At 47.6% G+C, this 24,597-nt stretch overlaps 5 protein-coding genes across 13 annotated transcripts; 1 reads left to right on the forward strand and 4 right to left on the reverse strand.

The window, feature by feature from the left end:
* Positions 1–907: 907 nt before the first annotated feature.
* On the reverse strand, positions 908–2,966 carry LOC120691352 (phosphoserine aminotransferase, chloroplastic-like). The gene has a single exon (XM_039974399.1). The coding sequence runs from the start codon at positions 2,506–2,508 to the stop codon at positions 1,237–1,239; it is 1,272 nt and encodes a 423-aa protein (XP_039830333.1). The 5' UTR covers positions 2,509–2,966; the 3' UTR covers positions 908–1,236.
* Positions 2,967–3,321: 355 nt separating this feature from the next.
* On the reverse strand, positions 3,322–10,896 carry LOC120691351 (protein RRP6-like 2). 7 transcript variants are annotated; one of them, XM_039974394.1, is made up of 14 exons: positions 10,062–10,896; positions 9,595–9,750; positions 8,733–8,891; positions 8,572–8,655; positions 8,360–8,439; positions 8,216–8,266; positions 7,990–8,086; positions 7,575–7,657; positions 7,425–7,470; positions 7,019–7,106; positions 6,761–6,930; positions 6,346–6,636; positions 6,175–6,270; positions 3,322–4,108 (listed from the first exon to the last, which is right to left on the reverse strand). In XM_039974394.1, exons 1-14 carry the CDS (start codon positions 10,416–10,418, stop codon positions 3,683–3,685), a joined length of 2,184 nt encoding a protein of 727 aa, XP_039830328.1. In that variant the 5' UTR covers positions 10,419–10,896; the 3' UTR covers positions 3,322–3,682. The 7 variants fall into 7 exon arrangements, with proteins under 7 accessions (XP_039830328.1, XP_039830331.1, XP_039830332.1 ...); XM_039974397.1 differs by having other exon boundaries at positions 3,322–4,128; positions 6,175–6,276; positions 10,062–10,889; XM_039974398.1 differs by having other exon boundaries at positions 3,322–4,128; positions 10,062–10,887.
* A 759-nt stretch (positions 10,897–11,655) lies between these two features.
* LOC120689387 lies at positions 11,656–14,971 on the reverse strand. Its single transcript, XM_039971674.1, has 10 exons — positions 14,832–14,971; positions 14,154–14,388; positions 13,970–14,077; positions 13,725–13,894; positions 13,499–13,632; positions 13,191–13,365; positions 12,548–13,100; positions 12,349–12,461; positions 12,013–12,256; positions 11,656–11,874 (listed from the first exon to the last, which is right to left on the reverse strand). The coding sequence occupies exons 1-10, from the start codon at positions 14,969–14,971 to the stop codon at positions 11,656–11,658; spliced, it is 2,091 nt and encodes a 696-aa protein (XP_039827608.1).
* Positions 14,972–16,068: 1,097 nt separating this feature from the next.
* On the forward strand, positions 16,069–17,208 carry LOC120690743 (inactive protein RESTRICTED TEV MOVEMENT 2-like). Its single transcript, XM_039973534.1, has 2 exons — positions 16,069–16,288; positions 16,449–17,208. Exons 1-2 carry the CDS (start codon positions 16,183–16,185, stop codon positions 17,057–17,059), a joined length of 717 nt encoding a protein of 238 aa, XP_039829468.1. The 5' UTR covers positions 16,069–16,182; the 3' UTR covers positions 17,060–17,208.
* Positions 17,195–21,188, reverse strand: LOC120690742 (FH protein interacting protein FIP2-like). 3 transcript variants are annotated; one of them, XM_039973533.1, is made up of 11 exons: positions 20,994–21,187; positions 20,799–20,908; positions 20,581–20,715; positions 20,336–20,488; positions 20,041–20,124; positions 19,771–19,814; positions 19,567–19,640; positions 19,335–19,393; positions 18,699–18,758; positions 17,851–17,931; positions 17,195–17,666 (listed from the first exon to the last, which is right to left on the reverse strand). In XM_039973533.1, exons 1-11 carry the CDS (start codon positions 21,037–21,039, stop codon positions 17,613–17,615), a joined length of 900 nt encoding a protein of 299 aa, XP_039829467.1. In that variant the 5' UTR covers positions 21,040–21,187; the 3' UTR covers positions 17,195–17,612. The 3 variants fall into 3 exon arrangements, 2 of the variants coding, with proteins under 2 accessions (XP_039829467.1, XP_039829466.1); XM_039973532.1 differs by having other exon boundaries at positions 17,201–17,666; positions 19,771–19,817; positions 20,994–21,186; XR_005681917.1 differs by having other exon boundaries at positions 17,243–17,666; positions 18,699–18,775; positions 19,771–19,817; positions 20,994–21,188.
* Between the last annotated feature and the right edge of the window lie 3,409 nt (positions 21,189–24,597).

The raw sequence follows: 24,597 nt of genomic DNA on the forward strand, positions 1-24,597 counted from the left end.
GCAGGTGCAGACACACCTAGCACCAGGAAAACGCAGAGCTGCCTCCCCACTTGGCTGAATAGCCAAACGAAGACTCCAGGGACATGAATCATGGATGACATAATGGCATCCAAGTGGTTTTGTCCGCAATATAGTTAAATACTCTTCAGGCTTGTAATGGACCTCCACCCAGGGAATCAGAAAAGTAAGCACTCGCACTCTACTTTGGCCTTCAGATTCTTCACGTCTCTCCCAGAATAAACTAAGACATCAACGGGGGATTGATAAATATATCCTGACGGCTAGTTAAGAAATAACCACGTGACATGATTAACAACCAAAACTGACTGTAGAAACTCTAATTAGAATCGAGCATCGATTGGAGAGCTGTAACAGATTTGGCAGGGTCTAATAAGATACTAGTAAGATAGGCATGCGGCTGGCCCAATTTAAACTGATAAAAGGTTAATCTTGTCATTTGGAATTACCAACAGCTTACACGTTGGCCTTTCCTTATAGCACGCAGTGTTTACCAAACACAAGCAAGTTGAAATTGTGCCACACTACACATGTGTATTTGTATCAGGCTATCAGCTTAGTGAATGAATCAGTAAGACAACGACACAGGAACCAGCAAAGATACTTCATCACCAAACTCTGGAGTGCTCACTGTTTAGTGGTTGGTTACCAACCTTAAATAGATTTTTTTCTCAAATAAATACAGGTAATGTCAGATATGAGGCGGTGTAGTCTGTGCTTAGTCATCAACATAGACCAACCTCCGAAAGCAACAGCAATGGATATATACGCCCGGTCTACAAATGTACCACCAGAATGTTAGTAAAGTAGAGATGATACAAAGTATCAGCAAGTCTGCCTCTGAAGATGATCAGAAAAGAAACCAGCAAAATTTGCTTCATTCGAGAGGTTAAACTATGAATTATTAGTGTTTTATAAGCTCTGAGAAGTCTGAATCATACAGCAGCATCACCTGCTCTCGAGACAACTGACCATCTAGCTTATTACTTATTCCCAGCAAAACACATTCCAAGTTCCAACAACAATGGTGGCCATGGAATGGAATCACATGAACACCAAAAAGTGAAAAGAAACATTGCAAAATAGTTACTACAGCACTAATACTACGGACAGATCACAAATGCGCAAATCAACTCTTGCACAGAGCTCACTTATGTTATGAAGAACAAAACATCCTGCTAAATATTAGCAATACCAAATGATCATAAGCCAAGCCAATCAAAGGTTCCTAGCTTGGAAATCCTTCATGAACGCGACAAGCTTCTCCACGCCGGCGAGCGGCATAGCATTGTAGATGGATGCGCGCACGCCACCGACCGACCTGTGCCCCTTGAGCTGCACCATGCCCTCCTTGGCCGCCTCGGCGATGAATTGCTTCTCAAAGTCCGGCCCCTTGGCCAGAGTGAAGGGCACGTTCATCAGCGACCGCACTGACTTCTCCACGGGACAGATGTAGTACCCGCCGCTGGCGTCAATGGTGTCGTACAGGATGCCAGCCTTGTAGGCGTTCTTCTTCTCGACCTCCGCAAGGCCGCCCTGCGCGAGCAGGTCCTCGAAGACGAGGCCACAGATGTAGATGGCGAAGCAGGGCGGGGTGTTGTAGAGCGAGGCGTTGTCGGCGTGTGTCTTGAAGTCAAGCATGACGGGGGTGATGGGCTGCGCGTTGCCGATGAGGTCCTTGCGCACGATGGCGATGGTGACCCCCGAGGGGCCGACGTTCTTCTGCGCGCCGGCGTAGATGACGCCGAAGCGGGAGACGTCGACGGGCTTGGAGCAGAAGTTGGAGGACATGTCGGCGACGAGGATGCCGGACTTGTTGCGGGGCTCCGGGTAGTCCTTGAACTCGACGCCGTGGATGGTCTCGTTGGAGCAGATGTGGAGGAACCTGGCCTCCGGGTTCTGCTTGATGTCGTCGAAGGGCGGGAGGGCGGTGTACTTGCCGTCCTTGCCGGACCAGGCGACGGAGGCGGCGGAGAACTTCTTGGCCTCCTTGAAGGCCTTGTCGCTCCAGGATCCCGAGACGACGAAGTCGGCGGGGTCGGAGGGGCCGGCGCAGAGGTTGAGCGGCACGGCGGCGAACTGCGTGGTGGCGCCGCCCTGGAGGAAGAGCACGGCGTGGGTGTCGGGCACCGCGAGGAGCGCGCGGAGGTCGGCCTCGGCCTTCTTGATGGCGGCGTCGAACTCCTTCCCGCGGTGGCTCATCTCCATGATGCTCATCCCGGAGCCGTGGTAGTCGACGAGCTCCGCCTGCGCCCGCTTGAGGACGCTGAGCGGGAGCGTCGCGGGGCCCGCCGCGAAGTTGTAGACGCCCCGGTCCCCGGCGCCGGTGAGGGGGGAGGACGCGGACGGCGCCGCCACCGCCGCGCAGGAGATCTTGGCGGCGCGCGCCGGGAGGCGCAGGGAGGAGGCGGTGGCGGCGGGCGCCCTCGGTGCGGCGGGGCGCTGGAGGAGGAGGGAGTGAGCGGTGGACGTGGCGGCGGCGGCGGCCATCGTGGGTGGGAGAGGAGAGGAGGGTTTTTGGGTTACTCGGTGCGGAATGGAAAAGGGGACGGGATCTATAGAGGAGTGGGGAGAGGAGGTGTCAGAATCCGGGGGTTGGTGCGCCTAACATGAGTCGATGCCTTTGGGTTGGTGTTAGTGGTAGACTGGTAGTGATGAGCTTACCGGCAAATTGCATCCAACTTGAGCTCGGCGAACTGTACTCAGGTTGCAAACCTTGAGCAGACCTCTGCTGGTTCCTCCACGTTTGCGTTGGCAACCTTGTGCAGCAGTCGGGGGTATGAGTGAGCTAATCTTCCATCTTCTCTTTTCTAAGGTGCAGTAGAAGAGTTCGTGTTGCCGTCTGACCGTCTCCCATCAGCCAGCTTCTGGTGTCTTGCGCGGACCGGAGTCAGCTGCTAAATCTTCCACCAAATCTGTTCTAGGACGCCATGTTGGAACAGGCGTTGCCGTTTGCAGAAAACGCTGCACGCTGCTCCTGCTTGTTGTCGATTCAATTACGGATCTGCAAACAAACCACACACCAAACAAAACGGCTATGATCGATAGCCTTGATACACAGGGCTAACCGTTTGGTTGAACTCAACATCTTAGACACGATCACACGAGTACTTAAGTACTTGGAGAATACTGATGGATCATGAATTCATTGCCTTTGTTATGTGAACGGTACAGCAGTAGAGAATACTGGATAATGCAGCGCACGTAAAAAAAATTCAACAGAAAAACATGACAGCACAAAACGAAAGACATAGCACAAGGAAAAAATCAACAGAAAAACATGACAGCACAAAACGAAAGACATAGCACAAGGAAAAATGACAGAACAAAGCTGTTTGTGTTCAAGGTCTTCTGTATTCAGGAGCTACACTTTACCAGTATTACAGTATACCACTTTGTGCAAAGCCGATATTCACCAGTGAATCACAACACATGTTTGTTAGTCCCGTTACATGAGCCAATGTGATGGCAATTCACATACCCTGCATCTACTGTCAATGTTTGGTTTCTCACCTTTGAGTTAGTCGGATGCCGAAAATCCAGGAAGGCATTCAGAGGGCATCTAAAACAGCCCAAGTTTTTGTTCTCTACAGACAATTTCTGCACAGGAAGGATCAATGTTGTGTGACCATCTTTCCTTTACTTCTGCTATACATCAGAGCGGTTACTGGTATGGTCTATCATATCTGTTACCAGAAGGCGGGTAAGATTGTCGTCTCATTGGATTCTGGAAATTTCCTTCCTTATTTCTACCAGGAGGTACTCCTGTACCCGTACTTTGGCTTACTGATTGAAAGGCAGGCTCAAAACCAGATAGGTAGCTGGACATCTGCATGCCCTCAGGTTCATAATGGCTCCCTACAACTTCAGTGCTATATCCCGGAAACTGTGTGTAGTAACTCCTGTTGCCCAGCTGCATCGCTTCATTCATCTGAGTTGATTGAATCCAAGCATTGTCACTCTGTATTCCAGTATTTGGATAAAATGATTCCATGGGGGCAATAGCAGCTGAATGTTTCACCCCACCAGAGAACTGCTGGTAAGGAAGCACAGAAGATCTAAAGTTCTCCACATTGCTCCCACCCTGAAACTGAACAGCAAGACACAAATCTAAACATAAAAAATGATATACGCATGACAAATCAATAAACAAAATGACGAGGACAAACACAAACATACCAAGAATTTAGTAGTGTAAACAAAATTGCAACCTCAACAGCATTAACAGATTGTAAGAATACTCAAGGTAACCTATTGCATAGAATTTCTTTCAAAACTCGAAACATGAACAATAAAGCGGGGAAAGGAACAATAACAGGACTAGTTGACGAACCAAACCAAGTACAAATTGTATGCAACTCTTCAACATTTCAACAACAAAAAAAAGTAGATTGATACACGGAATCATGAATTAAGAATGAATGATGTAATATTTTGAGTAAAATGCACTGTGGGTCCTTAAACTAGTTGACCTGTTCTGTTTAGGTCCATGAACTCCGAAAGTGCATTTCTGGGTCCCTAAACTTTTTAAGTCGTTCACCGCAGGTCCATACGCATCCATGTGGGCAGCTAGCGCTGATGTGGCACGCTAACTAGGCGCTGACCGTCTACGTGGATCGCCAAGTCGGCTCTGACGTGGATTTTCTTTTTATTGTTCACCCCTCTCTCTCTCCCCGTCCTCCCCCCTCCATCACGCCTCCGCCTCCGCCTCCCTCTAGCCGGCGGCGCCCCCTGCTCTCTCGGCGCCTCCTCCCTCTCCGGCGAGCAGGGGCCCGACCCTTCCTCCCTTCGTCTCCTCTCTCTCCCTGCCGGCGAGCCGCCCCAGCCATCCCTTCCTGCCCCGGCCACGAGCCGTCCCGTCCCCTCCGGCGGCAGGGGCGCGGGGTGGCGGCGAGCGCGCAGGGCCAGCGGCGCGCGAAGCCCCCTCCTCCCTCATCCCTCGCCGCGCAGCCCCCTCCTCCCTCCTCCCGCGCTCGAGGCCGGCGAGCCCGAGGCCGCGCTCAAGCTCCGCCGGCCCCCTGCGGCTTTGCGGCGGCTCCTTCACCTCCCTCCCGGCGGCACCTCCATCCCAACCCGGCAGCACCTCCCTCTCTCCCTCCCCCTCCCTCGCCGGCGGGCATGCGGCACGGCGACCCGCGCGCAACACGGCAGCACGGTCGAGCTCTCCCCTGCTCCACTGCCCAGCTCTCCCATGCGCGGCGGCCAGATCCGCACGCTCCCCCAGCGTCGGGCCTCGCGGCGCAGACGAGGGCGGCGGCGGCGGCGGGCCGGACCGCCACTCCAGCGCCGCCCCTCGAGCCTGCCGTCTGCTGCCTCCTCGCGCGGCGCCCTCCGCTCGCGGTCGAGCCTGCGTGGCGCGGCATGCGCGGCGGGGCGGCCGCGGCGGCGCGCGCTCGCGCGGCTGGGCGGATCCCGCGGCCATGGCGCCTCCTCGTCCTCCCCCTCCTTCCTGGGCAGCGGCCATGGCGAGTCCTCCGCGATCCAGCGGCCGGCATGGCGCACGGCGAGGCGGGGCGGCGCGGCCGCGGACCGGCGCGCACCCTCCGCCCCACCGCCAGCGAGGCTCTGTGCTCGCCATTCTCCCTCTCCCCCCACCTTCGCAGCGGGCCCCACTCACGGCCGCCGATCGGGAACTCCGCCGGGCCAGCGCGCGCGAGCTCCGCCACGGCCGACGCGAGGACCCGAGGAGGAGCTTGGGAGGGAGGAGGGAGGCGGCGAGGAGGGAGGCGTGGAGGGATAGGGCGAGGAGCGGAGGGGAGGTGGTTCGCCGCCGTGGCCGCTCGCCGGCCGCCTAATGGAGGGGACAGGGGATCCGCCGTAGCCGGCCGAGGAGAGGGAGGAGGGGCGAGCTCGGCGTGGCGAGGAGGGAGGAGGGACGGCGGCGCTCACGGGCGGCGTCGCCGCCGTCCAGGTGGGTCGGGGCTTGGGAGAGAAAGAGAGAGAGCGCCTAGTCAGCGCCTAGTCAGCGTGCCACATCAGCGCTAGCTGCCCACATGGATGCGTATGGACCTGCGGTGAACGACTTAAAAAATTTAGGGACCCAGAAATACACTTTCGGAGTTCATGGACCTAAACAGAACAGGTCAACTAGTTTAAGGACCCCCAGTGCATTTTACTCTAATATTTTCATTGTTCAGAGGAATAGTTTGCCTGTACCTGCTCCTTTGAAAACCCTCCAAATTTTTTTGTCTGTCTTCCAGGTGCTGAATTTCCTAAAGCTCCTAAAGTGGGTCTCTTCAGTTCTTGAGTAGCCTGAGCCTCATACACAATGCAGCAATATAAATGCAGAATAATAAAAGTCACACAGCTGTTTGATTTGTTTCTTACCTGCTGATGTCTATTATTGCTCAGGACATCCTTATTAATTGGTCTGGTCAGGCCTGACAAGGTCTCGAAGATCTTAGCTGATGATATTGTCCGAGTATTGTCCTCTAGGTGGATGCTGCCAATCAAAGCTGTTTCGTTCATAAAACCAGCCCCACTGCCAGAAGCAACATTGACATTTGCAGTTGATGAAGGAGCCACAGAAGACTGATCGGCTGGATCAATATTACTCCTATCACTCTCAGCATCCAGAATAGTCATTTCATCACTGGCCTGGACACTTTTCAATGCCAACTGCAGAAGATAAGAAATGGTTTCAAAAGAAATCCTTAAGCACCAGTGCCAAAAATTAGCAGTCTTAAAAGCATTCAGAGCAAATGAACAAAAATTAAATCCACAGAAGTTGAGCCTAACAAACCTGTTCCAACTGTTCCTTCTTTAGTTGCTCAGCTATTCCTTCAAAGGCGTAAGAATATTCAAGCGCATTCCAAACGGTGTATACGATTTCATCAAGACTGCTCTCAACAAATGGATATTTTGATTTTACTATTCTTTTTAAATGCCCGGTATCTGTAGGCATCTGCTTTGCTTTGAAGCCAAAAATGGAGTCAATGGAAGAGTTAGCAAAGTTACAGAACTAGTTTTGCACCATGAAAATCTAAATAAATAGCAATACCTATCTCAATTAAAGCCTTATTTGGCAAAACATAACCAGTGCTCTCATCTTCTTGACGAGCTATACGATCTCTCCACTCATGTAGAGCCTGAGACAGGGGGGAGAAGAATAAATAGGGGCTTTTCAATTATGTAGGCAATACTTTGATAGACAGAACTGAATAGAATATAATCTTAGATACATAAACAAAATGCACAATCTTGGGTCGGTGGAGCAAATGCATTGACTTTGTATTTCCAAATATTATGTCTTAATTATGACTTCACGAAAGTCAAAACATCCAAAAGTTATGAAGCCTAGCGAACATTTTTCTAAACAAAATCATCAGTGGGTATCTAACAGTCACAAATCTCTAGACCTATTCAAGGCAGAATAATCATGCGAGAATGCATAAAGTATGTCTTACAGCAACAACAGCCAGCTGTTTTGCATTCAGCTCATGTTCCTGCAACCTGTAATATTTTACTTCGGTTAACCAGATAGGTACATAAAATATACTTCCGCACAGTGCACACTGTAGAATGAATGAAGGAACTGAGGGAAGCAGCATTCAAACCCATATATATGGAGATAGGATGTATCTGTCAGCAGCTCCTTTTCATAGAACTGTAAGCAAATTTCATTACTGCGCATATGAACCTGCAATAACCAAAACTCTCATTAAAAACCTAAAAACTACACATCACGACATGCAATTTGGTATGTGTCAGTCCAAATAAAGATTGATTCAATTCAGGGATCATGGGTAACAAAGAGATAGCAAATTTTTAACAGGATGGAAGAAGGATCAGCAATTTTATCTGCCACACAGTTCCAAATCTAATGAAAGAGAAATTTCCTTTTAGGAATCTGCAGTGCTACACTTAAGGTTCGGTCAAGGAGGTGGACAATTCCAAACAGTGCCCTCTCATATGATATGACCTCAGCATATAAGATGGGAACCCAAACAAAAAAAAGAGTTTTACTTTTACCTCTAGAAGGAGATCATTTTCAGTTGACTCCCTTTGTAGTCTCTGTTTCATTAAGTCATATATGTACAGCAGATAGTGTGTATCTTCTCTAGCATACCTGGATAGCAGTAAAATCAGTTGCATATCATTGACGACAAGTTGGCAATAACAAAAACGAGTAGACCAAAGTAATCAGCACCCAACACAACAGAAAAGAAACCCATGATAGAGTTCATATGCACAATACTTTATCATTTCTTCAGGAAGTGGCCTCGACCTCCAGTCTGCATTTTGATATCTACAAGAAGGTATGTTTAATCAGAACAAATTTCATTGAAGATACAAGGGAGGTCAGAGTGTATCTTTATAAATTTATTGCGTAGAGTCATACTCCTTCTTTGCTGCTACTCCACAAAAGTGAAGCAATAGGTGCTCTAGGCTGTTTCTCTCCATCTGTAAGACCCTAGAAGCCTGATTGGGGTTGGGAAGAAAAAATCAAGCGTCAGTCTATTAAACATCAAAATTAGTTTTTCGAGGATAATACAGAAACAAGCAAAGTGGAAGGCCTTATCATGGTATTATTGGTCCTCATTTGAAAATTACCTGTCCTGTGTCAAAAAGATTGCATACATAGATGTGGAAATCCCGTTGGAGCCACATTATATCACGATCCGCACCATGCATTACCTATTTGACCAAGAACGAATTAACAACCAGAAATCTGAGTGCGCATAGGCAGACACTACTGATAAGTTCTTCAAAACCTTTCTCTTGGTTGGATCTTTAAAAGGTTCTTGCAAGTAGAGACCAATGTATATGCGAAGCTTAAGAGTGTCCACAATGAAGTCTTCTGTTCTGGTTGAAATCTGCATCAAGCAGGTCAAACCCTGAAATGACCTATATTGATTGTGCTCCAAATCTACCTGAAAATGAATTAAAATCAGGTATTAAGTTGTTAACATCATGAAGGCTAAGAAGTTGTTCTGTTTCATTCCAGCTGGTCAAGAACATAAAAGGGTGTATAATAAGAAGAAAGAAAAAATGGAACATTTAGTTTGTTCACATATCCACCAAGGTTACGGCATGTAATTCATGGCAGGAACCAGGAAGCCAGATTAGTGTGTCCAACAAGGAAAGAGTATATAAAAAAAACAACAATCTATCATACACAAGAAACCTCCAACCAAAAAATCATGAGGGAACAAGAAATATAAAATATTGGTTTCATTTGAATTGAATGCTACAATATAAGTTCTCATATTTGACTCTAATATGATCCATGTGATAGGTGCTTTTGTCAAATTGGTACAAAAGCAATCTAGTTTTGAGAATTTTCCCAATGGTTCTAGTATAAGACCGTCAAGCTGAACATACATTTCATGACCACTAACATCTATAGCAACAACAAGAACCACGATTAACTTGAGAATTACTATAATGAATTAAGTGCGTGAAATAAAGTTGGCAAGGACAAATGTCCAGGAAAGCATGCTAACAGTTTAACGAATAAAAATGCATGCAAAGCAGAACAAATACGCAGTATTCAATACAGCATAAGTGGCAGGTAAGTATGACATAGATTCATTTGGAATTTATAAACCACAAAAGTCTACTACAAATGCTTACAGCAAATTCAGTTACACTCTTCAGCTTTTTAGCTAATTCCATCAAGCCTTTGTGATCTTCAACCAGCGTAAATGGTGTATCCTCTAAATCAGCTGGCTTCACTGGTTCACACTCAGGCACATTTCTGTCGACGAAGTGTTCAACAGGCAGTTTTTCCTGCAACAAAATAACTTAACACTTACGGTACACGGATATGTGTGCAATCAACATTTTCCCAGCGTAAGTACAGAAGATAAACACCACACATAGAGCAATACTGTAATCTTCTAAAAAGAAAACAGGTGTTTGGTCAATAGCCAAGACTCAACTAACAAAGCAATATGAAACAATTTTACTCAAGTCATGTCTCACATATTGATCAAGGAGTTCATAGGTCATCCACTCGGATTGAACACGCCAGACCATAGAAAAGTGGCGACACAAATACACAATGGTTCACTAACGGACGGACGAAATAGAGCACTGACCAGTGGGTGAACAGGTCGGGTGCCATCCTCGCTGCGCTCAAGCCAGACATGCTCGAACGGTTTGTAGTTATCCACTCTGATTTTGTACACATCCTGCGGCCGGGGAATGCTTGGATCGTGGAAGGGCACCTTCGGCTTCGTCCCCGGCGCGGCTCCCTTGTCGTTGGTCAACGCCCGCACCGACCCGGCACCGAGGACGGCGCCGGAGCCAGCACCCCCACCCTCCTGGCCGCTGGCCCTCTTCTTCTTCTTCCCATGCGTCACGAGCTGGAACCCGTCCCCCGCCTCCTCGGGGTCGCCAGCCTCGCCGCCCGGCTCCGCCTCCTCTTTCCCCCTCACGCCTTCGGGCCCGTCCATGGAGGAGCCGAGGCGCGCGAGCGGGAAGCCGTCGTGGTCCACGAGCAGGCCGGGCGCATCCGCGAGGACGTGCCGCCCCCTACCCCCCGGGACAAGCGGCGAGCGCGGCGAAGGAGCCGCGGGCGCTCGGTGCGGGCGGGCAGCGCGCGGCGACGAGGACTCGGGGTCGACGGCGGAGCTAGGGTTTTGGGTTGGGTGCGCGCCCCGCGGCGACGGCCTCGCCGCGGGGGTGGAATTGAGGTGGGGGGCGAGCTGGGGAAACGAGTGGGAGCGGGCTTGCGGTTTCCAGAGCGGGAGGGCTCCTCTCGCTTTTATTGGCGCCGACGGCAAGGAGACCTCGGCGAGTCGTCGTGATGATGGTGTGCGATGCCCGCCTCCGCTGCCTGCTCAGGGACGGGGAGACGCCGCTACTCGTGACGAGTGGCCGTGTTCATGCGCCGGCGGACCGAAGCATCGGGATTTGGATCGGGACGGCGACAGCTCAAGTGCTCAGCAAATATCTTTCTCATTTATTGATAGAGGTAGAGATGACCCCGTGATGTCAAGTCGATTCCTCCATCTGGATGCGCAAATGCCTGATCCCAGAATGACATTAAAAAAAAAGAGTTGTTGGTTAAGGGACAAGCAAACAAAGCTGAAAGTGTCCATCGGGTGCAGTACTGAACTCGATGCCCAACCAACTAGAATGCCTGATTCAGCACAGTATCGCAACGTTGTCGGATTAAAGAAGAGCATGAAATTTTAGCCAGAATCAGGAAGTGCGCGTTTTTTACCATCAAGTACAGGAATGGAAGCATGTTTCTGATGATCAAAAGGAGGCTATGGTCCAAAGCTTTGGGCATAAATAAAGGTAGATTCAGAAGGCATCATTGACAAACAAGCAGAGATCAGCGCATAAGCTTTGGACTGCAGCTAGCGCTGCAATGTGCAAGAGCCAGTTTCCCACGTACATGATGGTCTGATGGATAGCCGTCTTAAAGGGGAAGGAAAACACCAGTGAACACATCTGTAAAAAGTAGAGTGTTTACTCAGTAGTGTATGTGTATCCACTGCCGAAATGGCTTATTCTCAGCTCACATCTTGATGGCTTATTCCAGAACAACAGCCTCTATCAAGTTTCTTTTGCAAGTCCTCCCTGTTTACAGATTAGTATACAGAACTGCACACCGTCTCACTGCAAAGCATACACAAGGGCTTTTGAGTTTTGACCCGTTTCGTCAAGCTATTTTCAGTTTTTTCACAGCTCGTTCTTGTCAACTGTTCGAACCGGGACGGCGGGGATGGACTCCCACCACTCCCTCCACCGCCGGCTGCCCTGCGGGTTTGACATGGCCTTTGCGATCCTCGTGTTCGCCAGGAAGCCGCCTGCTGCCACCCCGATCAGGATGTATTTGAACGGGATGACGGCCACCGCCACCGCGGACGCGGTCAGCATCCATATCACTGTCTCTGTGTGCTGCAAAGTGCAAACAGAACAGGCAAGGTGAAATGTTACTTACGAGCTTCACATTTGTCGCCCGACAGAAGAGAAGGCATTGAACATAGTAGCCCAACAACCAAAATGCAGAGAGCTGTGAATCAGCTGCAATGGTACCTTTGGCGACCTCGCTAGCACGATCGACCACAGCCTGAGGATGACGATGTTTGCTGTCTTGATGTACTCGTGCGCTTTCTTCAGGCTTTGTTGCGCTTCCACAATGCTCTCCATTGTTGTCTTGTCCGATGAAGTATCGATGATCACTTCCGAGCATATCTTGCCGATCTTTCTTTGTCTAGCCCAAACCATCATGCCAACTGCCAGCATCAGGGATGCGGCTAACACATAACCGAACCACTCACTGCATCAGGAAAAAGAAGGACATCACGTTTCCTGTTACATTGTCTTTAGATACATGGCCAAGATCAACTTTAGTAATGTGTGTAGTCTTACTTGTATATGGTTAGCAATGTTACAGCAAGGATACTGCCAGTAACAAGCGGTCTTTCCCATGAGGTTATCTGCTGGATCACTGGACGCAATTTGCTGATGGAACTGACCAACCCCTGCATAGAAGTAACAGGATGTTGGTTTAAGTCAGCACAAGAAGAGCAACAAACACACCAAGTAAACATTAAGGAATTGATCGTACCACAAGTACGAGAAGGCTATCAGTGATGCCTTCCTCCCTCATCCCTTCAATGGCAGCATTGGCAGCGGTGACTTCCCTGGCCTCATCTTTCACTTGGTCAATCTTGTTTTCTAGGGATGCCAGGGGCTGCTCGTGGCCATTGGAGTCTGTCTCATGATCCTTTGCTATCTCCGCACTCAAAGGTATCACATAAGATTTGCTTAAACCCTTAAATACATAGGATGCACTCAATCGGGTAATGGTGGAGGTCTGCTTCAGGTTGCTCGCTAGTTGTTCAAGTACAAAATCACCTTTCGGCAGGTCATCATACAGTGAGAACACTAAAAAGCTGGAAGGAGGCGGCGACGCCATCCTTAGCATCTCTCTTGCCGCATGGAGCCTTACTACTCCCAATATAATTCTAGAGTGTACCTCCCATTTGTGAACGGGGGATTCTATGTTGTACATTGATATAAAACGGTGAATAAAGAGTACTTCTCTTATCAGAGTAAGCCACATATCGCGCCTTGTTGAGCTTGTCATCTCGGGAAACTCCAAAACCAGAGGCTCAGATCTGCACAGATGAATGGTTCAGGTCAAATTGGTATACGCATCTAAGCTCTAGGTATGAACACCAAAAAGGTGAATGTAAGATGAAACTCACAGTGACTCAAACACAATGGCTTTATCAAACAAAGGCACGCCAAAAGGGCCTGTTGAAGCTGTGTTAATTTGGTGTTCTATTTCAGTGTCTGAAAGGTCAACCTTGATAGCGGATTCGTATGAAATGTTTCCAGAAGCCTCAAAATATAGGGCCTTGTTTGTCAGAGTCACTCGACCTAGATAACCCAAAACACCAAGCATTGTAAAGATAGTTAAAGGTTTACGGTATGTACTAATGAAGGAACTGGTGAATAAAATAAGAAAATGGAAGCAATCAGAATCAAGAAACAAAGTGGTCAGATTGATTACCTGGCCAACTAGAGGTTCCAACGTGCCTCACTACCCTTTGTGTTCCTGCTGTCCCCTCCATGTGCAAAATGAATTCGTCTTCAGCAAATTCAATTCCAGTTGGAGTTGGCAAGTTTTGCAAGAACTTGAAGGATCTAAAAAAAATCGAGAATGTTATGCTTTATACATTTGAGATTATGTTAGTAAATAAAGATTATTTGATCCAATCGTGGAAAAGGCAGCATACTTATCCATTTCTTTCAGGAATCTGTCATAAGCAGGATAATGCAGCCTATTAGCTGTGGTAGCAGTGAGAGCCTCAAATGTGAATCTAGCATTGACCACGTCGCAAGCCAAAGGGAATACAGAACCAAACCACACGTACGCTTCTTCTCCAACAGTTGGCTCTTCATTCACCTGTTAACCAACTGATGGCTTATAACCAATTAACCATGATATAATGTTAAGCAGTAATGTCGTTGACATGCTTACAAGAAGAGGCATGATATCTGAATAGAACAGTGAAGTCTCATCACCCATCGCAGCTACATTTGCTCCCAGTGGCTCCTTTCTGTCTTCCCTTTCTTTCGCTATGCTCTCCTGTAGCATTTAGCACGTCAGTAAGTTCAGGATTCAAGCATTTTTATGTGTCACATATATATGCTGAATTACAAACCATGGTAATCTGTTGATCCGAAGGAGTGGGGGTTTCCCAAGCTAGCATCATATCAAAAGTGAATCTACTCAGCGATCCCTCGCTTATCTTTTCTCCTATATCATGCGAGGTGATGATTTGCAGGGCCTGAAGGCTACAAAACTCAACTAGTTTCCTTGAGTAGTTGTCAACTGCAGCAGTCTTTAAGCCCAACTCGAAGTCTGCGACCAAATCATTAACACTCCTGTCCAATGTCCTGTGTTGCAGGATTATACATTAGTACCAAAACTTATAAGCAATAGGCATGTCAAGCCCCCCCCCCCCCCCCCCCCCAGTAAAGCAGCAAATGGCCCAAGCTGAACAATGATTCCCCATTTATAACCAAGCTACTGACACATCATAGACTTCGGAAGTTCAGATCCCCATCAAACAAGTTTGAGCTGTTCTGACCAATTTGACATTCAGACAAAACATATATATATACAAACGAGATTTATTTTCACATAATAACAGGAAAAAGATAACAAGCTCTGAACTTGTAATTGGCATGGTATCTGCTTCCATAGTTCTACTTCTACAAGATCTAATCTGAACTTGTGCACTTGCTGAATATGGTCTACCTTATAAAGGACACAGGAGCCACCAAAAACTGTTACAAAATCAACAAAACGGAAAAGAGACGACGAACAGCGCACACACAGGGAACATTGCCGGAGCACGTGGTTGGCGATGGAGGAGAGGTGCTTCCGTCCGCCGCCGCCCGCCTTGCTTCCCGCCACCGGCGCGGCCCCTACAGCGTCCGCCGGCAGCTTCTGCTGGCTCGCGACACCCGTGTCCATGGCTGAGGCGGCTGCGCGCTGGATGCGTCGGAAACGTCTGCGCGGAAGAGGTGGTCCGTCGGGCTCCGTGCGGTGCGTGCGCCTATTCGCTGGTCGCTGGGCGTGCATGGGCACATGCAGCTCGCCACCTCGCCCCGTTTCCCGGCGCACGCGTCCCCTGCGCCCGCCAGCCACGTACTCTGTACTCCCTTCCACCACTCTCGGTCGTCGTCGTCCTCCTCATGGCTCTGGCATGGAAGCAGTAGAGCGGCAGCCGCAGTCACCGGCCCGGCCCATCCTAAGGAGGTGCTCGTAGATGGGCACAAAAGTTTGTGCGGGCCATGCGTGTCGATCTGGGCTGGCTGGTTATTTCGGCTTACCGCCATAGTTTGAAATCAATAAAAATTCCATTTTCGGAAAAAAGAAATGTATTACTACTACCATAGCTTGATTAGAGTGTGCTTCGCGGACATACAACCTTGTTGCTTAAGCATTGACAACTTGACAAATTCATCCCACTTTTCTTGAGAATCAGACCCAAAAGTTGCTTCTGTTTGTCCCTGCCCAACGTCGGACACATCCTCCCATTTATTCGTCGGAAACATATTAGATGCAAACCAACTTCTTCGTGCAAACTCTAATTTGGGTCACCGGATCAACATTCAGGGGGAGGGGGCAGAGGAAATGGAAAGGAGATTTGTAAAAGTGTGATTACCCAATTTAAAGCCGGGCAGTTAATTATAAAATTATCTAATTTTCTTATAACTCTTGGATGTTGATCTGGTGATCCGGATTGGAGTTTGCATGGTTTGCACGGAAAAATTGGTTTGCCTCATGCCCCTTCGTCCGGGCTGCTGCTGTTTCTTCTTCCGGGGTGCAGATCAAGACGAAAACTAGTGTGGCCTGTGGAAGACCGAACTGGAAACCTTGTGAGCTTTCCTTTGTGAAAGGAACACGAATACGTTCGTAGAGGCAAGAAAAAGGTATCGCCGATGGATCGTCCAAAAGGCAGGAAGAACCACGCGTAGGCCTTGCAAACTAATTAAGTGCCGTCCCATGAAGCAATTCTTCCTCCCTTGCTGCACTCTTCCCATTCCCACCCGAGAATATAGGTGCACATGAACAATGGCTTCCTGCATCCCCAATCCAGCTCGTGTTCGCCGTCTGAATCGCTCTGAAATCCTCTAGCTCCGCAGAGCGAGGGTCGTCAGAACTCGGAACCAAGACCGCCCATGGCCACCGCCACGACGGCGCGCACGTACGTCGACTTCGTGCCGCCGAACAGCCTGCAGGAGGAGCCCGACAAGGTGGCCCTCCGCGTCGACCTCTCCGCGGAAGGCATGCGCCGCCCATCTCTGCTAGAGCATGTTCACTCAGTACAGTAGCCTTCATCGATCGCATGACTCATCTATGATAGATGATCTATCTTCCGTCTTGAGAAGATGTTAGTTACATTAGTGGCGATGGCGTGCGTGGCTGCGTCCACGCACGAATGCAGGGTTCAGGAAGGAGCAGATCAGGGTGCAGATCGACAGCTTCGGTAGGCTACGGATAACCGGCGAGCGGTCGCTCGACGCCGACGGCAGCAGGTGGAGGCGCTTCCACAAGGAGTTCCAGGTCCCCGACACCTGTGACCCCTCCGCCATCCGCGCGAGGCTCGACAAGGACGGCATCCTCCTCATCACCATGACGAAGCTGTCCGCGCCGGCGCTGGCCGAGGAGCCGAAGGCGCCAGGTGCGGACATGGGTGGTGACGCCGCCGCTGGCCAGGACCATGAACCTGCAGGTCACGCCAGCGCACAGCAAGCGGGAACTCCTGCTGAAGAAAAGAGAGGCCAGGAGGAGGACGCTGGCGGGGCGGCCATGGACCGTCCAGGCCAAGAAGACGAACAGCACCCAAGCAGCGACAACGCAGCACCTGCACCTGCACCTCGCCGGCCGGCGGCGTACGGCTTTGCCAAGGACAGGAGGATCATGCTACTGGCGATCTTTGCCCTGATGCTGGCTCTGGTTGGCGCCGGCCTGTTGGCGAGGTGCAGGTTGACGATGGATCAATCGGCCGAGACGTCGCCGTCAGGCAGCCACATCGTCAGTCTCTCCGGCAGTTGATCATGCTGCAGCTGCGAACATGCCTTGCGCGTCTGAATAAAATGCAAACGTGATAGTTTACATACATTCGATTACTGCACACTGTACATACATATGACTGCATATTGTAACACAAAAGAAAAGAAAAACAGAGAGTTCAACTGTGGAAACACCTGTGCAAAGGGATTGTTCAGTGCATACGGATATCTGAAACAAACGTGAAAGCCATTTCGATTACAGCTAGTTACCACATCTCCCGGAGGGCTTGTTTGATACACCATTCCCCGTGTGGATTGGAGGGGGCCGGCCTCAATCCCCTCCAATCCACAGGAGGAATGGTTTATCCAAACTATCCCTGAATGGTTGCCGGATCTCCGATCACAGGGTGTACAGCTAATTGCGGATACAACACATCATCATCAAGCCAATCGTTTTCTTTTGATTTACTTGTGTCCTAAATTTCCACCAGCAAAGACAGGAACAGCAGGCACCATCCTGTTGCACTCAAACTACCACCTCCAATAACATTATACAGTATGCACAGATGAACAGTAGATGGTCTTCTCTTGTTGCATCACCTGATAGCTCCAAGCAGATTCGCGCCACCAAGCTTAGCACCAGTTAATTGCTGTTGATAAAGCAAACATGGTTAGAATTCAAGCTTAGACATTGGTTTGTCCAGTACCATGGAATGTGTAGCAACTACTTGTGCAAAGCCTGAGGTAAACAGAAGTGCCCAAGATCCTTTGGCTTTGTAACTAAGTTAAGACGGGAAATGAAACTAGAGCATGGAATGAGTAGTAGAAACATACAGTGTCACGCAAGTCAACTTCTCGCAAGTAAGCTCGCTGAAGATTTGCACCTTGCAAGTTCGTTCCAGACAACTTAGCACCCTGCACAAATCAGAATGAGCTCGACAAATGGTTCTGATTGATATAAGTTAGGCACCAGATAAGGAGTGGCATTAATGTTCACTTGTTTGCACATTTTCAATAAACAAACAAAAAAAGAATATGTGGCACATCTATGGAAATTGCATCACAGCTTAACATGGATTAGTACAGTTTCGCTTAGGCAAATTGTCACAGACCTTAGATATGGGGTGCAAAAATATGTTTATTTCAGCACTACTATCAGTTGATATGACTAGTATACATGCCCTCTATCCAGACCCCTAGTAGTGAAACAAGACGCAAAAGATGTTTAAAGTTTTAAGAACTCATCAGCATTTTGACCAAAAAAAAGAAAATGAACCTATACTGATCCTATGCCAGCAAAAAGTAGCATATCCGCTTATCATCATTCCAAGCTTGGGATTGGTCAAATAAATAAATGTAATTAGAAAGGGTATTATGAGAAATAGGTATGTACTACCTATAGAACATGCCAGATTCAGCTAAAAGTAATTTTTGCCCCATTGTCTGAGAGCATATTCCTTAAAATCTTATTCATATGGTGTGACACAGGTAACCTAAAAAGGAAAAAATAGTTTAAACTACATGGATATTTTATACCACGTTAGAATATGAGCCTGACAAGTTGTAGCCTTTAGCATGAGGCTTAACGATAAGCACTGTCAAAAGTTACTTCAGTTCTAACTTCTAACAAGAAAACAATTAAACAATCCATGTTAAATCATGTGATACGATTTTTAATTTACCTTGAGATTGGCTGCTTCAAGGTTAGCTCCTCTCAAGTTGGCAGCCGTAAGATTAGCGGTCTGAAAATCCATTTGAATTAATAATAAGATGCACACATAATAATCAGCTTCCAAGATTTTATGGTTTCTGACTAGTTAGAAGACAGTCCATATAAATCTTTTATTTGCAGCAATCCAGGGGAATAATATAGCATATTCCTATTAAGGGAAAACAGTCGAACAAGGCTGTATTAGGAAAGGCATGAAAATAAAGTATGTATTAAGCCATCTTGGTGTTTGATTCATATATTAGTTAGTCAACTAGAAAATGGCTAGGCATGACTAGGCTCTAGGCGGGTCACCACCTAGAGACCGCCTAGTGCCTTTTTTAACTTTGAAAACAAACAGACATGTCTCCTGAATGTGATTCGGTAAGCACTGAACTCTGCTACCACATTTTGGATGCTATTGCTACAACATATATAGCTGGGAGGATCAACTACAGATGTCTAAACACCAGCAACTCTAGCACTAACATACAACAACAAGAGGAAATACAGAGATTATTCTACTGTTCATAATAATCTTTAACATTGAACATAATGTATTTGAAAGGCAACTCAATATGTTGAGTTTCTTGCACTATAGTTTGCATACCTGCAAATGGGCAGAGTGAAGATCCGTCTCAATGAAACTACAACGTGTTAAGCATGCATCTGCAAAGTAATCAGAGCATACAATATTTTATCAAGAATACAGAAATATAAAGTTGCATACCCAGTTGTATAGACATAGTACAAAGTTACAAACTACAGGCAAAGATCTACACCAATGCTACAATAGGCATGAACCAAGAAATGAAAGAACAGATTAATGTTAGCACTGTTACCTTGCAGGTTCGCACTTCGAAGATTTGCTCCATCCAGAATAGATTCTTCAAGATTTGCTCCAATAAACTCACACCTGTTACTCCAAAGTAGGTGAACAGAACGAATGCCAAATTGCAAAAAAAGGAAACTGAATGAGAAAAAGGGGGGATTTACTCTTAGAACCTATTTAAAAATACTACATGTAGCTTGTTGGAGTGTCTTACTCACGCAAATTGGCATTTTGGAAAGATGAGGATGAAGCTTCCACCTGCTGATAATAATAAAAGAATATAGAGGAGAGGTATTATCAGTAAAGTGTTTCATTTTTAATAGCAGTAATCTTAGATAAGAACTTAAAAGATATTTTTAAATTTTGACATAATTGAAACATCTAACACAGTCACATATGAACTAAATTAGCATAGTTGCTACGGCCTGCTACTGCTAAACAGCTGATAAACAACAATAAAAGGATTTTACTGTGATTGATTTACCCCGAACTTTGCTTTGTAAAGGTTAGCAAATGAAAAATCGGTGTTCTTAATGCATGCATAACTGAAGTCCACCTCTGACAAGTCCTGTAGAGCAAAAAAAGAAACCACATTTTTTATGTGCAAGTTATGTAATAAATTACAAAAAAAACTATAGAAGACAGTTAAATATTTGTAAATTTCTCACGAACACCACAGGAAAATAAGCTAAGAGAGGCTAAACAACAGCTAGAATGCCAAAGAAACAATACCAGCAGAAAACAACAGAAGCAAGTCTCTAAAAGATCTTACAACTTACAAGTTTAGACAGATCAAGGCCAGATAAATTCACACCACGGAACCTGACTTTCTGAGCCTGGATGCATTTTATCACGTCCTTTCGTGTCAATTCAGCCTCTGAACTGTCAACTTTCTTCCAACCGAGCCTCTCATTTATGTAATCAGCTAAGCCCTAGAGCAGAAGCTATCACCTTATGAACAACAGTTGAATAAAAAAACAATCTTTAAAGAAGACGAGACGGAATTGAGCCATTTTTCTTTTACAAGCAACTGGTAGTACTCTGCCTCTCGCAGCAGCTGCTGGTACTCAGACTCTGACATCACGGGGATGGCGCCGTCCCTGAGCCAGTTGAGCACGTGTCGGAAATGCTTACCGTCCCTGTCCACGAAGACCGTCCCCTGCACACAATGACACAAATCACTCGAGTGATCCTCTTAAGCCGCAAAGGAATCAGCAGCGACGAGAGAGCTCCGGACCGTACCGTGGTGGGGTGGTGCGGGAGCATATGCCGGCCGCTGAACATGGCCGCGAGCATGGAGTCGGGCTCCCGCTGCGTCAGCGTCTCCACGGTCGTAGCGTACTTCTTGCCCCCTGCATCATGGTAAACGAATAAGCCTGCGATTCGCGCCTGAACGGCAAGGGGGGCAGCGGATCAGGGAAGGGCGAAGGGTCAGACCTATGTTGAGGAGGACAGGGGGGGAGGAGGCCTCCGGCGACTGCATGGCCGTGGTCGCCGGCTTCGGCACCGGCGGCGTGGTAGGCGGGAGATCTCGGTAGGTGGAAGGCGTCGGATTGTGGAGGGGGATCTGGAGATTCTGGTTGGGGCGTTCCTTCGTCTACCTGCCGTTCGAGATTCTGATTGGATGCCGTTCCGCTCCGGCCAGGGTTTTTTTATCCGACCGTTTGGACCCAACCGCCGGCGCCCGGTTCCGGCTAACCGGTCCGGTTTGACCGGTTACCGGTAAAAACCGGTCAAACTCAAATTTGAATTCAAAACCCGCAGTTATATCGGTTTCGAACGGCTAACCGGCCGGTTAGACCGGTTTACCGGTCCGGTTTGACCGGTTACCGGTCGGTTTGACTGGTAACCCGCTAAATTCAATTTTTTTCTTTTTTTGTTTAAATTCAAATATCCGCAAAGTATACTAAATGGATGTTTGTATAACATGTTTTAGCCTAAATGAACCCTCCAACCCTTTTTTGTACTACTTTTACATTGTATTTGTATATTTTTGTATGCACGTTTTTTTGTTTAACTTCAAATGCTCGCAAAGTATACTAAATGAACGAATATTTGAAAAAATTTGACATCATTAAATTCGTCGCAACTTGAAGTATTTTTAAGATTTTTTTTGGGATTTTTCCATTTTTTAGAATTCAAATTTAAAATTTGAATTTGGGCCGGTTTAAAACCGGCCGGAACCGGAACCGGTCCGGGCCGGTTAGACCGGTAACCGCGGTAACCGGACCGGTTCCGGCCGGTTTGGTGAACCCTGGCTCCGCTAGGTTTTACCTTTTCTTTTCCTCGTTTCTTTTCTTTTCTTTTATTTATTTTCTTTAGAAAAGGTCCCGATTCCACAATTCTTCGAGGTTCGTGTAATTTACACTTGCACTAGCACATTTGAACCGTCAATTTTTTTTTTAAAAAAAGTAAGTCTCCAACCTATCTACTTTTAAATCATTATAATTTCGGGGTGTACGAAAACGTTGTCACACTCGATTTATGAAGGAAACCAAATACATTCTCATATGTGCGCCAGGATCAGTTTACACACATACGATAGACAATAAAGCGAATATCATAACAATATCATAACGAATGAGGGTATTAAAGACTTTATTACATATCCAAATGTCTTAATCTTAAGCGAATAAATAACGTCTTAGAGTAACAGCGGAATCTTCAAGCACAGGCAGTCGACTGGGAGACATACGCCTAGTAATCTTCGAAGTCTTCTGGATACTCCGGACAATTATTATCTTGGTCTGAACAGCGTTATGCAAGGGTAAATACACTTATGGTTGGTACTCAACAAGTGGCAAGAAAACATCTATATATTACATGCATGGCTGAATCAAGGAATAGCTGACATGGTTTAACTGCGATAAGCACTTTTAATTGATCAAGTTTTTATTTAGCAAGCATTAACTACATGTAAGTTTATACCATTAACCCATAAATAAGCATATGAAGTAACCATCATCAACATCATAAATAAACATCGATTTAGATCATCTTCGAGTTCAATTATCATGTGAGGGTCCAAGCCGCTCTTGACCGTGAGCACAGCTAACCGGTTAGTTTTAACTCTGCAGAGGTTGTACACTTTTCCCACAATTCGCGTAAAAGTTCCGAAGAACTTTGAACCCAACCACACATGTGTTAATCAGACACAATACCACACTTCCGATGTATGGTTGCATAGAGACGCTACGAGGCCTTTACAAAAATTCCCTAACAAATGACAATCCGCTAAGGTTTCAAGTCAAAGCAGAGCATAACCCTCCCTAATGGTCAGCTCCTTAGCAAAGGCCGCTACCCCAAAAGGACCGGGCTATACCCATCGATGCATCCCTTCTTACCCTTTCGGTAAGACTGTCACAAGCTAGAGTTTCTAATTAATCAGCCAAGATCAGAGCCATGTAGTATTGTGGTTGTACTGTTTTCCTAGATGGTTCTCCATGTTCCGATTAAAACATATGATCTTGATTAACAACATTAACCCTAGAATATGAAGTAACATATGTAGCATTTGTATCAAATATCTCTAACCATGATCTATGTATAAGCAACTAGCAATTAAAGTACCCAGGTTGATCAAGACATGGATAAACAAACTAGGCAAAAATTCTTAGTTGGGTTCCCATCATATTATAGACACATGCATCAATAAAGTAAATATGAATAAATTGTGAATTCTTTGGGACAAAAGTATGATCAAGGGTCACTTGCCATCCTCGAAATGCTGCTGCTGATCAGCGTCTTCAAAGTCTTGCTCTTGCTGACCCTCGAACTGCGCGTCGTCTACGCATCACACGAGCACATACAAGTAACACATGCAACAAATAAGAAATAGTACACCAAACAATATAAACAGTACCAGATGAAGGTATAAAACTATTCTACACGTTGCAAGGATCGCGTGAGTGCAAAAATCGTCGAAAACGAATTTAAAACGGCAAAGTTATGGCTAAAACAAGACTATAAGGGATTATTTGTAAAAGTTTTAAATAAATAGGGCTAAAACAAAAAGAAAAGGACTATTTTGTAAACCTTCTTAAACTAGTTTGGACTGCGGGTTAATTCACTAAAACAGGGGGCTCTTTTGCAAAAGGGGATAGGGTTGACCGGTATCCTGGCTTTGACTTGGGCTTTAGATCCGATCTCGGCCGTCGGATCTAGATGTGATGGCTAGGGTTAAAAAGGGGCGGATCGCGGCGGCGCAAGGCACCGGCGGCGACAGGTTGTGGCGGCGCACCGCCGGAAGTTCGCCGGCGAATCGCAAACTCGCGATTCCGGCCACTAAACGGCTCGGGTTTTGGACAGGGAGCACGCGAAGGCAGCAACAAACTCAAAGGCGGGGTCTGCGCGACGCGCAGAAGTGGCAGAAAGCGAGCGCGGCAGCGGAGCGACACGGCGGAGCTCTGGTGAGCGATTCTGTGCACGGGAGAGCAAGAGAGAGGGGGAAGGGATCGGCGAGTTTCTTCTTACCACAGAGAAGCTCCCGGGGCGGCGATGTCGTCGAGAAGGTGGAGCGGACCGGCGGCGTGACGACGGAGCTCGAGCTCCGAGCTATGGCGGCGCGGAAACTAGTGTTTGCAAGCGAGAAGGCGGCGGCTACGGATGCAGTGGGTTCCAAGGGGGCGCGAGACGGCGCTATTTATAGGGGGGCTCGGGTCTTGGCGTGCGAGCCCAAAGGAAAGCCCGGGCAAGGCGGGCGGACTCGGACTCGCTCCGAGTTCCGGTCGGAACCGAGGAAGGGGACGCCCCCTGACAGGCGGGGCCCGCGTGGCGGTGAGAGTGAGGGGGCACGGTGAGACGGGCTGTGCGCGGGAGTGGGCCGCGAAACGCGAGCTGGGCCGGGAAGAAAGGGTTCGGCCCGCGGGGAAAAAGGAAAAGAGAAAAAAGAGAAGGCTGGGCTGGACTGGGCTGCGGGGGAAGGAGGAAAAAGAAAAAGAGATTGGGTTGGGCTGGAAAAAGAGAGAGAGAAAAGAAAGGCTTTGCATTTTCTTGAACTTGATTCAATCACTTTCAAATTAAATTTGAATATAAGAATTCA

This window comes from Panicum virgatum, chromosome 9N, assembly GCF_016808335.1.
Source record: "Panicum virgatum strain AP13 chromosome 9N, P.virgatum_v5, whole genome shotgun sequence".
In the NCBI taxonomy this organism is placed as follows: domain Eukaryota; kingdom Viridiplantae; phylum Streptophyta; class Magnoliopsida; order Poales; family Poaceae; genus Panicum; species Panicum virgatum.

Bases quoted from the DNA above. Each gene is read 5' to 3' on its own strand.
- LOC120691352 (XM_039974399.1), bottom strand. From the start codon at position 2,508: ATGGCCGCCGCCGCCGCCACGTCCACCGCTCACTCCCTCCTCCTCCAG.
- LOC120691351 (XM_039974392.1), bottom strand. From the start codon at position 10,418: ATGGACGGGCCCGAAGGCGTGAGGGGGAAAGAGGAGGCGGAGCCGGGC. The intron at 8,440-8,571 runs GTAATTTTCAAA...AACCCCAATCAG, and splicing joins ATCTTTTTGACACAGGACAG to GCTTCTAGGGTCTTACAGAT. The intron at 4,109-6,174 runs GTACAGGCAAAC...CTTGCTGTTCAG, and splicing joins GAGGGTTTTCAAAGGAGCAG to TTTCAGGGTGGGAGCAATGT.
- LOC120689387 (XM_039971674.1), bottom strand. From the start codon at position 14,971: ATGGACACGGGTGTCGCGAGCCAGCAGAAGCTGCCGGCGGACGCTGTA. The intron at 13,895-13,969 runs GTAAGCATGTCA...GTTGGTTAACAG, and splicing joins CAGATATCATGCCTCTTCTT to GTGAATGAAGAGCCAACTGT. The intron at 13,633-13,724 runs GTATGCTGCCTT...GATTTTTTTTAG, and splicing joins TTCCTGAAAGAAATGGATAA to ATCCTTCAAGTTCTTGCAAA.
- LOC120690743 (XM_039973534.1), top strand. From the start codon at position 16,183: ATGGCCACCGCCACGACGGCGCGCACGTACGTCGACTTCGTGCCGCCG. The intron at 16,289-16,448 runs GCATGCGCCGCC...GCACGAATGCAG, and splicing joins CGTCGACCTCTCCGCGGAAG to GGTTCAGGAAGGAGCAGATC.
- LOC120690742 (XM_039973532.1), bottom strand. From the start codon at position 21,039: ATGCAGTCGCCGGAGGCCTCCTCCCCCCCTGTCCTCCTCAACATAG. The intron at 20,716-20,798 runs GTACGGTCCGGA...CATTGTGTGCAG, and splicing joins TCCCGCACCACCCCACCACG to GGGACGGTCTTCGTGGACAG. The intron at 20,125-20,335 runs GTAAGTTGTAAG...TTTGCTCTACAG, and splicing joins GCCTTGATCTGTCTAAACTT to GACTTGTCAGAGGTGGACTT.